The sequence below is a fragment of the Alosa sapidissima genome, chromosome 19 (genome assembly GCF_018492685.1).
Source record: "Alosa sapidissima isolate fAloSap1 chromosome 19, fAloSap1.pri, whole genome shotgun sequence".
NCBI lineage: Eukaryota > Metazoa > Chordata > Actinopteri > Clupeiformes > Clupeidae > Alosa > Alosa sapidissima.
Window position 1 is genome coordinate 31,828,156 of NC_055975.1, and position 15,000 is coordinate 31,843,155.

The window sequence follows — 15,000 nt, forward strand, 5'->3', positions numbered from 1 at the left end:
TTGTTATTGACATGTAAGTGGTAGACTAATGTTACTTCTCTACCTTTTGTATAGTATTCAAACTTTTTTGCAGTATCATGTAGCTGTATCGGTTTGTGCGCTTGTTAAAAAACTTTTGAGTGTTTAACCTAATTCCAGCGCACTTGATCCGTGGTCCTTTCATTGTCCACTTGAAATTATTACTAAGCATTGACTGCATTTTTGTAAGCTTGTTGCAGCTTCTGATATTTATTTTGTGTTTTTGGTAACTTCTGTTTTTCCCTCTCTCCAGGCTTAGATTTGCTCGCGTTCAAATGGCGACTAAAGAGTTAGACCATGAGACCACGAGACCATGCTAGAGCTACTTACGTACGCAGGAGTTAATGTTGCAAGAGTGAGACCATGAGTACATGCTAGAGCTACTTGTTCGTACGCAGGAGTTAATGTTGCAAGAGTGAGACCATGAGTATATGCTAGAGCTACTTGTTCGTACACAGGAGTTAATGTTGCAAGCCAGGAAGCGTGAGTTGGCTACTCAGCTTGAGAGCGCTAGGTTGCAACTGGCTGCGAAACAGCAGGGTGTCGAGATTCCAATCGCTACACAAGTTCCTTATGATTTACTGTTATGATTTTTGGTACACCCTACTGGCTGTGCGTAGTAGGGGTGCTGTTACCTGCCATTTGCTATGCTTGCTCCCTAACCATGTGATCCAATTAGCCAGGATGCAGCCTCTTCAAAAGGCACATTCTGGACCTGGTCTGCAGAGCATGTTCTGGGTTTTTCCTGCTGGTTGCTACCACCTCATCGTCTCCAGTTTTTCAACGCTTTAGAGCTTTTTTGCCGGTTTTCAAGCCTGCTTTTTGCCCTTTGTAGGGAACGTAAATAAATACCCCTTTTGAGCCTTAACCCAGTTGTTGTTCTCCAATTTATGTTGCGGTTTTCCTGTGGGGAACCGTAACAGCTAGGCTATATGAAATGCATGAATGTGGTCAATGCCTGTAGAGGCATCGTGTGCGTGTGTGTGTGTGTGTGTGTGTGTGCGTGCGTGTGTGTGTGTGTGTGTGTACCTTCTTCATGAACATAACATCCTGCTTGGATATTTTCTCACGTTTGATTTTCAAAGCAGCAACATTAGGAATGATTCTGCCGAGAGAAAAAAAACAAAACATTAGGAATGATTCTGCCAAGAGAAAATAAAAACAACATTAGGAATGATTCTGCCAAGAGAAAACAACATTAGAAACGATTCTGCCGAGAGAAAATAAAAACAACATTAGGAATGATTCTGCCAAGAGAAAACAACATTAGGAACGATTCTGCCGAGAGAAAATAAAAACAACATTAGGAATGATTCTGCCAAGAGAAAACAAAACTGAAAGGCAGCTTAACTGACAAAATGATGTGCTGCCCAATAGGATCTGGTGCAGTTATGTGCAGACCAATAGGATCTGGACTACTATCTGAGAGTTATGCATCACTTGGAACATTGGATCGATTAGCGCTGCTGTAGCAAAGATGCTATCGATTTGTGCTGCTGTAGCAAAAATGCTATCGATTTACGCTGCTGTAGCAAAGACGTTATCGATTAGCGCTGCTGTAGCAAAAATGCTATCGATTTACGCTGCTGTAGCAAAGACGCTATCGATTAGCACTGCTGTAGCAAAAATGCTATCGATTTACGCTGCTGTAGCAAAGACGCTATCGATTAGCGCTACTGTAGCAAAGATGCTATCGATTAGCGCTGTTGTAGCAAAGATGCTATCGATTAGCGCTGCTGTAGCAAAGATGCTATCGATTTGTGCTGCTGTAGCACCTCTTTACATAGCAGCATAACTCGGCAGAACACTGGTGTTACAAAATAAAACTGCTACCGTATGCCGCGGAGTTTGGCTCGGTTGTCATGGCGATCGATGATGTTGTGAAGAATCTCCAGAACGAGGAGGCGGAGCTCGGAATCTTCCATCAGAGAAACGGAACACAGCGGCTCAAGAAAGGGAGCAGGTAGACCAGCGCACATGGTCTTACACTTAAAGCCCGAAGTCACCTACACACACACACACACATACACACAGAGAAGATAAAAAACAGAGACCAGCGCACATGGTTTTACACTTATTGCCTGCTGACATTTATACCCCCCACCCACACAAATACACACACACAAATACATATACACACACACACACACACACACACACACACACAAATACCCACACACACACACACAAACATTCTCTCTCTCTCACACAATGAAAAGAACTGACCATAATGAGCGAGTTGAGCAGCATGGCTTGGATCCTTTTAGTGCCCTGGTGTCTGGAGAGAGGGATAGGGAGGGATAGAGGGAGGAGAGAGGGAGAGAGTTAGAGGAACAGGAAGAGTGAAAGGGAGAGGGAGAGAGGGATAGAGGAAGGGAGGGTGGGAGAGAGAGAGAGGGAGAGAGGAATGGAGCGGGGGTGGGAGAGAGAGAGAGGGAGAGAGGGATAGAGGCAGGGAGGGGGGGTGGAGAGACAACACCAGTCATCTGTGTGCACACTGCTGTAAGTTTACATATGAAGTGTGTTTGTCTGCATATGAGTGAGTGTGTGTGTGTGTGTGTGTGTGTGTGCATATGAGAAGTGTGTGTGTGTGTGTGCTTGTGTGTAGGGCCCTATGATTTCCGTGATGTGGAAAACGTGGACAGAATCACAGAATCTCTTATAAACACGGAATTGCACAGAATTTGCCGATATTCTGTTGACGTTAAATAAGCGGGCGTTTTATCTGTGTATTAGAAGTGTGTGTATCTGCATCCTTACAGGCACAAGGATCTTGATGGTGTAGAGTGTGTGGCAGGGTGTGTGTGTGTGTGAGTGTGTGTGTGTGTCTGTGTGTGTACACACTCAACCGATCTTGACTGTGTCGAGTGTGTGGCCGGGTGTGTGTGCGGGTGTTTGTGTGTGTGTGTGAGAGTGTGTGTGTGTGTGTGTGTGTGTGTGTGTGTGTGTGTACACACTCACCCGATCTTGACGGTGTCGAGTGTGTGGCAGGGTGTGTGTGTGTGTGTGTGTGTGTGTGTGAGTGTGTGAGTGTGTGTGTGTGTACACACTCACCTGATCTTGATGGTGTCGAGTGTGTGGCCGGGTGTGTGTGCGTGTGTTTGTGTGTGTGTGTGAGAGTGTGTGTGTGTGTGTGTGTACACACTCACCCGATCTTGACGGTGTCGAGTGTGTGGCAGGGTGTGTGTGTGTGTGTGTGTGTGTACACACTCGCCCGATCTTGACGGTGTCGAGTGTGTGTGTGTGTGTGTGTGTGTACACACTCACCCGATCTTGACGGTGTCGAGTGTGTGGCAGGGTGTGTGTGTGTGTGTGTGTGTGTACACACTCGCCCGATCTTGACGGTGTCGAGTGTGTGTGTGTGTGTGTGTGTACACACTCGCCCGATCTTGACGGTGTCGAGTGTGTGTGTGTGTGTGTGTGTACACACTCGCCCGATCTTGACGGTGTCGAGTGTGTGGCAGGGTGTGTGTGTGTGTGTGTGTGTGTGTGTGTGTGTGTGTGTGTGTGTACACACTCACCCGATCTTGACGGTGTCGAGTGTGTGACAGGGTGTGTGTGTGTGTGTGTGTGTGTGTGTGTGTGTGTGTGTGTGTGTGTACACACTCACCCGATCTTGACGGTGTCGAGTGTGTGACCGGGTGTGTGTGTGTGTGTGTGTGTGTGTGTGTGTGTGTGTGTGTACACACTCACCCGATCTTGACGGTGTCGAGTGTGTGGCAGGGTGTGTGTGTGTGTGTGTGTGTGTACACACTCACCCGATCTTGACGGTGTCGAGTGTGTGGCAGGGTGTGTGTGTGTGTGTGTGTGTGTACACACTCACCCGATCTTGACGGTGTCGAGTGTGTGGCAGGCTGTGTGTGTGTGTGTGTGTGTGTACACACTCACCCGATCTTGACGGTGTCCAGTGTGTGGCAGGGTGTGTGTGTGTGTGTGTGTGTGTGTGTGTGTGTGTACACACTCACCCGATCTTGACGGTGTCGAGTGTGTGGCAGGGTGTGTGTGTGTGTTTGTGTGTGTACACACTCACCCGATCTTGACGGTGTCCAGTGTGTGGCAGGGTGTGTGTGTGTGTGTGTGTGTGGCAGGGTGTGTGTGTGTGTGTGTGTGTGTGTGTGTGTACACACTCATCCGATCTTGACGGTGTCGAGTGTGTGGCAGGGTGTGTGTGTGTGTGTGTGTGTGTGTGTGTACACACTCACCCGATCTTGACGGTGTCGAGTGTGTGGCAGGGTGTGTGTGTGTGTGTGTGTGTGTGTGTACACACTCACCCGATCTTGACGGTGTCCAGTGTGTGGCAGGGTGTGTGTGTGTGTGTGTGTGTGTGGCAGGGTGTGTGTGTGTGTGTGTGTGTACACACTCACCCGATCTTGACGGTGTCGAGTGTGTGGCAGGGTGTGTGTGTGTGTGTGTGTGTACACACTCACCCGATCTTGACGGTGTCGAGTGTGTGGCAGGGTGTGTGTGTGTGTGTGTGTGTGTGTGTACACACTCACCCGATCTTGACGGTGTCCAGTGTGTGGCAGGGTGTGTGTGTGTGTGTGTACACACTCACCCGATCTTGACGGTGTCCAGTGTGTGGCAGGGTGTGTGTGTGTGTGTGTGTACACACTCACCCGATCTTGACGGTGTCGAGTGTGTGGCAGGGTGTGTGTGTGTGTGTGTGTGTGTGTGTGTGTACACACTCACCCGATCTTGACGGTGTCCAGTGTGTGGCAGGGTGTGTGTGTGTGTGTGTACACACTCACCCGATCTTGACGGTGTCCAGTGTGTGGCAGGGTGTGTGTGTGTGTGTGTGTACACACTCACCCGATCTTGACGGTGTCCAGTGTGTGGCAGGGTGTGTGTGTGTGTGTGTGTACACACTCACCCGATCTTGACAGTGTCCAGTGTGTGGCAGGGTGTGTGTGTGTGTGTGTGTACACACTCACCCGATCTTGACGGTGTCGAGTGTGTGGCAGGGTGTGTGTGTGTGTGTGTGTGTGTGTGTACACACTCACCCGATCTTGACGGTGTCCAGTGTGTGGCAGGGTGTGTGTGTGTGTGTGTGTGTACACACTCACCCGATCTTGACGGTGTCGAGTGTGTGGCAGGTGTGTGTGTGTGTGTACACACTCACCCGATCTTGACGGTGTCCAGTGTGTGGCAGGGTGTGTGTGTGTGTGTGTGTGTGTGTGTGTGTACACACTCATCCGATCTTGACGGTGTCGAGTGTGTGGCAGGGTGTGTGTGTGTGTGTGTGTGTGTGTGTACACACTCACCCGATCTTGACGGTGTCGAGTGTGTGGCAGGGTGTGTGTGTGTGTGTGTGTGTGTGTGTACACACTCACCCGATCTTGACGGTGTCCAGTGTGTGGCAGGGTGTGTGTGTGTGTGTGTGTGTGTGGCAGGGTGTGTGTGTGTGTGTGTGTGTACACACTCACCCGATCTTGACGGTGTCGAGTGTGTGGCAGGGTGTGTGTGTGTGTGTGTGTGTACACACTCACCCGATCTTGACGGTGTCGAGTGTGTGGCAGGGTGTGTGTGTGTGTGTGTGTGTGTGTGTACACACTCACCCGATCTTGACGGTGTCCAGTGTGTGGCAGGGTGTGTGTGTGTGTGTGTGTACACACTCACCCGATCTTGACGGTGTCCAGTGTGTGGCAGGGTGTGTGTGTGTGTGTGTACACACTCACCCGATCTTGACGGTGTCGAGTGTGTGGCAGGGTGTGTGTGTGTGTGTGTGTGTGTGTGTGTGTACACACTCACCCGATCTTGACGGTGTCCAGTGTGTGGCAGGGTGTGTGTGTGTGTGTGTACACACTCACCCGATCTTGACGGTGTCCAGTGTGTGGCAGGGTGTGTGTGTGTGTGTGTGTACACACTCACCCGATCTTGACGGTGTCCAGTGTGTGGCAGGGTGTGTGTGTGTGTGTGTGTACACACTCACCCGATCTTGACAGTGTCCAGTGTGTGGCAGGGTGTGTGTGTGTGTGTGTGTACACACTCACCCGATCTTGACGGTGTCGAGTGTGTGGCAGGGTGTGTGTGTGTGTGTGTGTGTGTGTGTGTACACACTCACCCGATCTTGACGGTGTCCAGTGTGTGGCAGGGTGTGTGTGTGTGTGTGTGTGTACACACTCACCCGATCTTGACGGTGTCGAGTGTGTGGCAGGGTGTGTGTGTGTGTGTACACACTCACCCGATCTTGACGGTGTCGAGTGTGTGGCAGGGTGTGCCGTAGACCGGTATTTTCCCCATGATGAACATCATGACCTCAGCACGCTGGTAGTCAGGCAGGTTTCCCCCAAAGAAGCCTACTCTCACACACACACACACACACACACACACACACACACGACATATATGTATAATTTAATGCACAAATCAATCATAAAGTATAAAATATAACATGTATACTGCAGTGTGTATATAATGTATGTATAATATAATGTGTAACATAATCTAATACAATTTGTATGTAACACAGTTCAATACAGAGGCTGTGTGTGTGTGTGTGTGTGTGTGTGTGTGTGTGTAACCCCTGTCAATCATATGTGTGTGTGTGTGTATGCGTGTGTGTGTGTAAAATATCACTAATAGGCTATAATAAAGAAAGGCTGTGTGTGTGTGTGTGTGTGTGTGTGTGTGTGTGTGTGTGTGTGTGTGTGTGTGTGTGTGTGTGTGTGTAAAATATCACTAATAGGCTATAATAAAGAAAGGCTGTGTGTGTGTGTGTGTGTGTGTGTGTGTGTGTGTGTGTAAAATATCACTAATAGGCTATAATAAAGAAAGGCTGTGTGTGTGTGTGTGCGTGTGTGTGTGTGTGTGTAAAATATCACTAATAGGCTATAATAAAGAAAGGCTGTGTGTGTGTGTGTGTGTGTGTGTGTGTGTGTGTGTGTGTGTGTAAAATATCACTAATAGGCTATAATAAAGAAAGGCTGTGTGTGTGTGTGTGTGTGTGTGTGTGTGTGTGTGTGTGTGTGTGTAAAATATCACTAATAGGCTATAATAAAGAAAGGCTGTGTGTGTGTGTGTGTGTGTGTGTGTGTAAAATATCACTAATAGGCTATAATAAAGAAAGGCTGTGTGTGGGTGTGTGTGTGTGTGTGTAAAATATCACTAATAGGCTATAATAAAGAAAGGCTGTGTGTGTGTGTGTAAAATATCACTAATAGGCTATAATAAAGAAAGGCTGTGTGTGTGTGTGTGTGTGTGTGTGTGTGTGTGTGTGTGTGTGTAAAATATCACTAATAGGCTATAATAAAGAAAGGCTGTGTGTGTGTGTGCGTGTGTGTGTCTGTGTAAAATATCACTAATAGGCTATAATAAAGAAAGGCTGTGTGTGTGTGTGCGTGTGTGTGTAAAATATCACTAATAGGCTATAATAAAGAAAGGCTGTGTGTGTGTGTGCGTGTGTGTGTAAAATATCACTAATAGGCTATAATAAAGAAAGGCTGTGTGTGTGTGTGCGTGTGTGTGTAAAATATCACTAATAGGCTATAATAAAGAAAGGCTGTGTGTGTGTGTGCGTGTGTGTGTAAAATATCACTAATAGGCTATAATAAAGAAAGGCTGTGTGTGTGTGTGTGTGTGTGTGTGTGTGTGTGTGTGTGTAAAATATCACTAATAGGCTATAATAAAGAAAGGCTGTGTGTGTGTGTGCGTGTGTGTGTAAAATATCACTAATAGGCTATAATAAAGAAAGGCTGTGTGTGTGTGTGCGTGTGTGTGTAAAATATCACTAATAGGCTATAATAAAGAAAGGCTGTGTGTGTGTGTGTGTGTGTGTGTGTGTGTAAAATATCACTAATAGGCTATAATAATAAAGAACATAAGGAACACAAGTGAAGGTAAGGAACTGTGTAGTTGTTGCTAGGAGACGAGACTGCTAGGAACTGTGTAGTTGTTGCTAGGAGACGAGACTGCTAGGAACTGTGTAGTTGTTGCTAGGAGAACTTGTATCACTTATTTCTTACTTACACATATTGCAGATACATTGTGATTACATACTGTGGGGTGTGGCATATTCAGATGTGATTACATACTGTGGGGTGTGGCATATTCAGATGTGATTACATACTGTGGGGTGTGACATATTTAGATGTGATTACACACTGTGGTGTGTGGCATATTCAGATGTGATTACACACTGTGGTGTGTGGCATATTCAGATGTGATTACATACTGTGGGGTGTGACATATTTAGATGTGATTACATACTGTGGTATGTAGTAATAGTAATGTTCGCTTCTCAGAGTTAATGATCTAATAGTAACGTTCGCTTATCTAATAGTAACGTTCGCTTATCAGAGTTAATGATCTATAGTAACGTTCGCTTATCAGAGTTAATGATCTAGTAACGTTCGCTTATCAGAGTTAATGATCTATAGCAGGGATTCCCAAACTGTGGTACACGTGAGCTGCCACTAGGGGGTACGTGAGATGAAAAGGGCGGAAAGGTGTTAAAAATGATTAATTAATTAATCATCTATTTAATTCATAAATAATAAATAATTTTGAATCGGGTTATAATGATATAGATATAGATATATGAATGAAAACATGAAATTAAAGGAAATCTTTTGTTAACTCTATAATAGTCTATGTTTTCATTAAAAAATAAGCTACCCACAATGCACGTGATTTCCTTTGGGCAGCCAGAATATCTGGCGTGTTAGTTTCGTGGACGTATAGGCTAAGTAGAAGGCTGCGCAAACATGGAAAACTGTCTAAAAACAGGGACACTGTCCAAAAGGCCTAAATAAAGCGATGGAAGAGGAGAAGGGAGAGAAACAGAGCAGGAGACAGGTAACGATGGAATGAGGGGGGGGGGCAGAATGATGGAGGCGGAGGTGGAGAGCAGGGGGATAAAAGAAAGGATGAGACAGAAAAGACTGCACAAAGAAAACGAAAGTATGATGAGGCATATAGCCCTAGGCTTCACGTGGATTGGGAGACAGACTGCTCAAAAGTGTGTGGTTTGCAGTGAGGTGCTATCAAACCAGTCTAATGTCTCCACATTTTTTTTAGCGTGAGAGCTCATAGACCAGTTGCACATTTTGATGTTGTTATTTGTTATCATGTAGGGTGGCTTAAACATGATGCCTGGAATGCGTCAATAGAATGTGTTCATCTTTTATGTGTCGGATGGTGGGGGTACGCGAGCCAAGTCAGGATGTAGAAGGTGGTCCGTGGGAAAAAAAGTTTGGGAACCGCTGATCTATAGTAACGTTCGCTTATCAGAGTTAATGATCTAATACTAATGTTTGCAATCAGTGTTAATTTCGGCAATTTCGTTGTGGTTCATTATTCAAGATTCAAAATTCAAGATTCAAAAAGCTTTATTGTCCAACATGTTGCCATTTTAGAAAATGTTCTTTTGATTGAAGGCAGAGTGTGTGTGATGTGTTAGTTACATGAGTTTTGTTCATGTATTGCACTGGGAATGAAGGATTTGTTGTATAATGACTTTTTAGCCAGAGGCACTCTGAACCTTCTTCCTGATGGGTAATAGCTCAAAGCTTTGGTGGAGGCATCTTGGATGATAGGATGAAGTTGGATTTTATTTCCACTGCTTGTATATAAAGATCAGGTGGCTGTTTTGTGGAACAGGAGTTATGAGAGTCCAGGTGTCTTGGTACAGTGTCCAGAAGAGTCAGGAGTTATGAGAGTCCAGGTGTACAGAAGAGCGTCTTCCACACCTCGCTTTGATTTATAAGCAAACTGTAGTGGGTCCAAGCTCTCTCCAACCATGGTAATGAGCTCATCTGCAACAACTCTCTCCAGAGGATAGAGGGAAGCGCCACAGGTCTGAAGTCATTCATCGCTTTGACTTTGGGTCGTTTGGGAACAGGTATGATGGTAGTTTCCTTCCATGCCCTGGGGAAGCTGGAAAAGTTGTGTCATCACACCAGCTAGCTGAGGCGCACGCTCCTTCCAGATGCGTCCCTTCAGCCCATCCGGGCCAGGAGCTTAAAGATGGAGGCCAGGAGCTTTGGTGGAATGGAGACAGGTAAAGATGGAGGCCACCCTCTGCTCCTCCACACAGATGTTCAGAGCTCATGGTGTGTGGGACCCAACCCTCCTCCACACAGATGTTCAGAGCTCATGGTGTGTGGGACCCAACCCTCCGCAGGACCTGCATTGTTGAACCTGCCATAGCAAGCAGTCAGTTCCTCTGCAAAGGCAGCAGGCTCTGGGTATTGGATCGTGCCAGCATTCCGAGTCCTGCCCATCATGGTGTTTTTTTGTTTGTTTGTTTAATTTTTTTTTTTTTTACAGGTCATGACAGTTTCAAATTAAAGTACAATAATTCATCGAGCAATACAAATCAGGAATGCACACATATAAAGACAATAAAGATCTCTTCCCTCCAGGCCAACCCATGCAGCCCTACTGTTATTGTACGCAGACAATCAGTCCCCAAGTAGGTTATAAATGGACCCCAGACTTTATGAAACTGAATCGGTTCCTCTCAAATAGAAGCTAAGGGCTTCTAGGGGCATGAACTCCATCACACTGCTCATCTACTGTGCAAAGCGTGGGGGCTCCTCTGACACCCACTTTAAGTAGTACGTGTTGGCAGCAATACCTCAAGCAGCATCACACTGAGCACAGGGGCCCCCCAAGGCTGCGTGCTCAGTCCGCTGCTCTTCACCCTGCTGACGCATGACTGCACTGCAACCTACAGCAACAATCACATAGTGAAATTTGCTGACGACACAACTCTGGTGGGTCTCATCACCAAGGGCGACGAGACTCAATACAGGTTGGAGGTCGACCATCTGACCACGTGGTGCAGGGACAACAACCTCCTGCTGAACGTCAGCAAGACCAAGGAGATTGTTGTTGACTTCCGGAGAGGTCACACCCAACACCTGCCACTGACCATCGACGGTGCTGTGGTGGAGAGAGCGAGCAGCACCAAATTCCTGGGGGTGCACATCAGTGAAGACCTCTCCTGGACCACCAACACTGCATCACTGGCGAAGAGAGCTCAGCGCCGCCTGTACTTCCTGCGGAAACTCAGGCGAGCAAGTGCTCCACCAGCCATCATGACCACATTCTACCGAGGCACCATTGAGAGCATCCTCTCCAGCTGTATCGCTGTGTGGGGCGGAAGCTGCACTGAATACAACAGGAAAGCCCTGCAGCGCATAGTGAACACAGCTGGAAGGATTATTGGTGCTTCACTGCCCTCCCTGAAGGACATTTACACCACCCACCTCACCCGCAAGGCGACCAAAATTGTGAGTGATGCAAGTCACCCCGCTCACAATCTGTTTGATCTACTGCCCTCTGGGAAGAGGTACAGAAGCCTGCGCTCCCGCACTACCAGACTCACCAACAGCTTCATACACCAAGCTGTAAGGATGCTGAACTCTCTCCTCTCCCCCCTCCACCCTCAGCTACATAACATCCTGGACATTGGACCCACAATGGCCGCCTGCACTACTCCACTTGCACACTTGCACACTTGTACACTTTACAACTTGTTGTTGTTGTCCTGAAAACACAACACTTCTGCTGCTCTTACATAACTTGCACCACTATGCCACTTTCTTTCTTACTTAGGTCAAACAGAACTACCCAAGCCTTTTATTGGCCTGACTTTGCGCTAGTATTTTATTGACTGTCTATGCACAATTTCAACCAAATTTTGCTGCTCTTATTTTTTTATTATTATATGTGCCCTCTTATTTACTTATTTACTTACTTTTTTGTTTACTTGAATGTTATGTTTGTCTGTGGACTTAAATTGGTAAAATATGTCTTGTCTTCACCGTGGGATAGTGAGAAACGTAATTTCGATCTCTTTGTATGTCTGGAACATGTGAAGAAATTGACAATAAAGCTGACTTTGATAAAATACATCTTCTAGCACAAAAGAGCAGGATTTTAAGAAGTTTTAACTGATTAGAAGGAATATCAGGAGGATGGTCTATACCAAGAATACAGAATAAGGGAGAGATGTTCAGTGCCTGCCCCATTATGTCACTGATTTCTTTAAGGACATCTTTCCAAAATGTGTGAATATGTACACAGTCGAATAGACAGTGGGCATATGAACCTTCCTCAATCTTACACTTATTGCAAAACTTTGATAGGTCTGGATTCATTCTGTTCCTCTTCAATGGGGTGATATGTAGTCTGTGATTAATCCTAAATTGCAGTTCCTTGGCCTTATTAGTGGTGAGACACCCAGATAAGGTAAGCCAGATGTGGTCCCAGTCTTCACTTTTGATTTCATCACCAAGGTCTTTCTCCCAATCTGATTTAATCTTAATTGTATTTTCTTTCATTGTCTTACAGAATACTGTATAACTTTGCGTAACTAATTTGGTAGGGTCAGTATTGTCAAGGAATACGTCATGACGTGTGATTTGGGGGGGCATAGAAGTTCAGAAACGACGTATATTCGTATACGTATGCTATTATATGCATGAAATAAAAGGACCTGTTTTCTGACCAAACAAAAATGAACAAAACACACATAAACAAAACCCCAATAAAAGAAACCCCAGCCCACCCCTTTGACACTTCCCTCACGTTGAAGTGCACACAATTGTGCATTTTGCACTAGAACCAGCGCTCCTACATATGAACAATTCAACAGCAAACATAGCAGCTGCGGGCTGAGCGCAGCATATCAGTTATCTTGTGAACAGTATGCGACATAATGATATAGCCATGGCTAGTTGCTACTACACAGACTGCTGTGTGATAAACTTACAAAGTCTTTTCGCAGGCAATGGTAACACACAGCAACACATTATCCCAAGCCATTCCACATCAAAGATCAAAGGAGAATAAACAAAGTCATAACTAAATTCGAACATATGGTTAGAACATGGCGACATCCACTGTAAATGTGATTTTTTTTTGTCCATCCGCTTTAGGTGATTTGGCAGCAATGTCCATTAACAAGCAATATTTAGAAGGAAAAAAAAAATGAGTATGCCGCCGCTGGTCAGTAGCATTAATCCCACTGAGTATCTATGTCAGCCATTCTCTCCCCTAGCCATTGTATGTCACTGCCATTCTCTCCCCTAGCCATTGTATGTCACTGCCATTCTCTCCCCTAGCCATTGTATGTCACTGCATGTCACTGCCATTCTCTCCCCTAGCCATTGTATGTCACTGTCATTCTCTCCCCTAGCCATTGTATGTCACTGCCATTCTCTCCCCTAGCCATTGCATGTCACTGTCATTCTCTCCCCTAGCCATTGTATGTCACTGTATGTCACTGTCATTCTCTCCTGCATCGTTTGTGGTGGCTTTCAGCAGCAGAGAGATTGTTTGGCCTCCTCGGGCTCGTCAAACACTTCTCGCTTACCTTGAAAAGTCACCTGTAGCTTTGCAGTAGGGAGCAGGCCATACCGTGAGATCCTTCATCTTCGCTTTGACATCCTTGTAAGCAGCCTTCCGACGAGCAACGTCTGGAGGCCAATCCTGAAAAATGTGCACCCTGCGCTTTCGAAAGTATAGCTCGCCCTTCTCCTGTGATAGTCTAAGTATTTCGCGTCTGATCTGGTCATGATGCACCCGTACAATGATCGATCACAGATGGGCAGTTGATTTGGCTGGACGGGCATTCCCAGGGTCTCGCTGAAAAAATCCATAAATGCTGTCACCTGTGGTCCCTTAGTATCCTCCGGGATCACTCGCAGGTTTTGGTGGTGGCTGCGAGACTCCAGATCCTCTAGCCTCTCACATAGAGATTTTGCTTAGCCAGTTTAGCTGCGAAGCTTTCCAAAGTTGTTGTTCTCGAATCTACATCTCTCAGCGAGGTTTCAACTTCATCCAGGCGGCCACCAATTGATAATACAGTCGTTTGCAGATTGTTGATAGAAGTGTGTGTCTCTTCCCTGAACTTTTCAATTAGGCTAATCACGTTGGCTAATGTAGGTTCAGGATAGCCATCCCTGCTAGCGCTCTCCACATTGCCACCGTTGCCTTTACTCGGAGTTTCACGTTCAGGGGTGTTTCTCTTCGACTTCGGCATTTCACAAGAAATATGCAATTTAATAGCCTATCAAAACGATTTTGCAGTCGCAAAATATTAAGTTTGCATTAAATTATTGTGGAAAGTTTTAGGAGCTGGTCTGGTGCTCAGCAGCGCCCCCGCCCATCATGGTGTTAAGACACTTCCTAACCCTTACTCTAACCCTCTCATCTCGCCTGGGGAACCTTTCCTCCATTTTGTTCTTGTAATTAAGCTTGATCTTATGCTTTAGCTCTTTTCTGAGATCTCTGACACATTGTTTGTCTCGGACACATTGTTTGTCATAATTTCAAATGTAGTCAGTGTTGTGTATTACTTATTACTTGTTACAAATTCGTAACGTAGCACGTGACACTGAACCAACTGTAGAGCACACACACACACAACCCAACCCTGTGTGTGTGTGTGTTGAGACACAGAGGCTGTATTAGATGTAAAGGGTATGTGTGTGTGTGTGTGTTTGTGTGTGTTGTGTTGTGTGTGTGTAGGGGTGTGTGTAGGTGTGTGTATGCGTGTGTGTGTGTGTGTCATTAAATGGGATGGGATGCACTAACCTATAGTCTGAATAATGGCATTCTGGACAATCCTTTCATCACTGTCTCTGGCGCGGGATGATGACACGCTGTCTCTGTCTCTGGCGCGGGATGATGACACGCTACTGCTGGATCCCCGTCTCCCATCAGCGAGCTCCCCATCCACAGACACGCGCAGGTGTTTCAGCAGTGTGTTAAACACCTCCAGCACAGTGGGGCCTACACACACACACACACACACACACGCACGCACGCACACACACACACACACACACACACACACACACACACACACGCACACGCACACGCACACACAACACACGCACACACACACGCACACACACACACACACGCACACACGCACACGCACACACAACACACGCACACACACACACACACACACACACAGGTGTTTCAGGAGTGTATTAAAGACCTCTAGCACAGATACGCATATACAGA

At 46.3% G+C, this 15,000-nt stretch overlaps 1 protein-coding gene across 6 annotated transcripts in view; it reads right to left on the minus strand.

Moving 5' to 3' along the window:
• Positions 1–15,000, minus strand: part of efr3a (EFR3 homolog A (S. cerevisiae)) — a 108,595-nt gene that overhangs the window by 38,849 nt on the left and 54,746 nt on the right. For all 6 annotated transcript variants that reach the window (XR_006025296.1, XM_042071362.1, XM_042071363.1 and 3 more), the window contains 5 exons: positions 14,563–14,760; positions 6,200–6,314; positions 2,245–2,296; positions 1,852–2,024; positions 1,048–1,123 (listed from right to left, as the gene is read on the minus strand). Coding sequence is in view for 5 of the 6 variants with exons in the window: in XM_042071362.1 (XP_041927296.1) it covers positions 1,048–1,123; positions 1,852–2,024; positions 2,245–2,296; positions 6,200–6,314; positions 14,563–14,760 (614 nt within the window). In the remaining variant the exon portion in view is untranslated. The remainder of the gene's footprint in view (positions 1–1,047; positions 1,124–1,851; positions 2,025–2,244; positions 2,297–6,199; positions 6,315–14,562; positions 14,761–15,000) is intronic.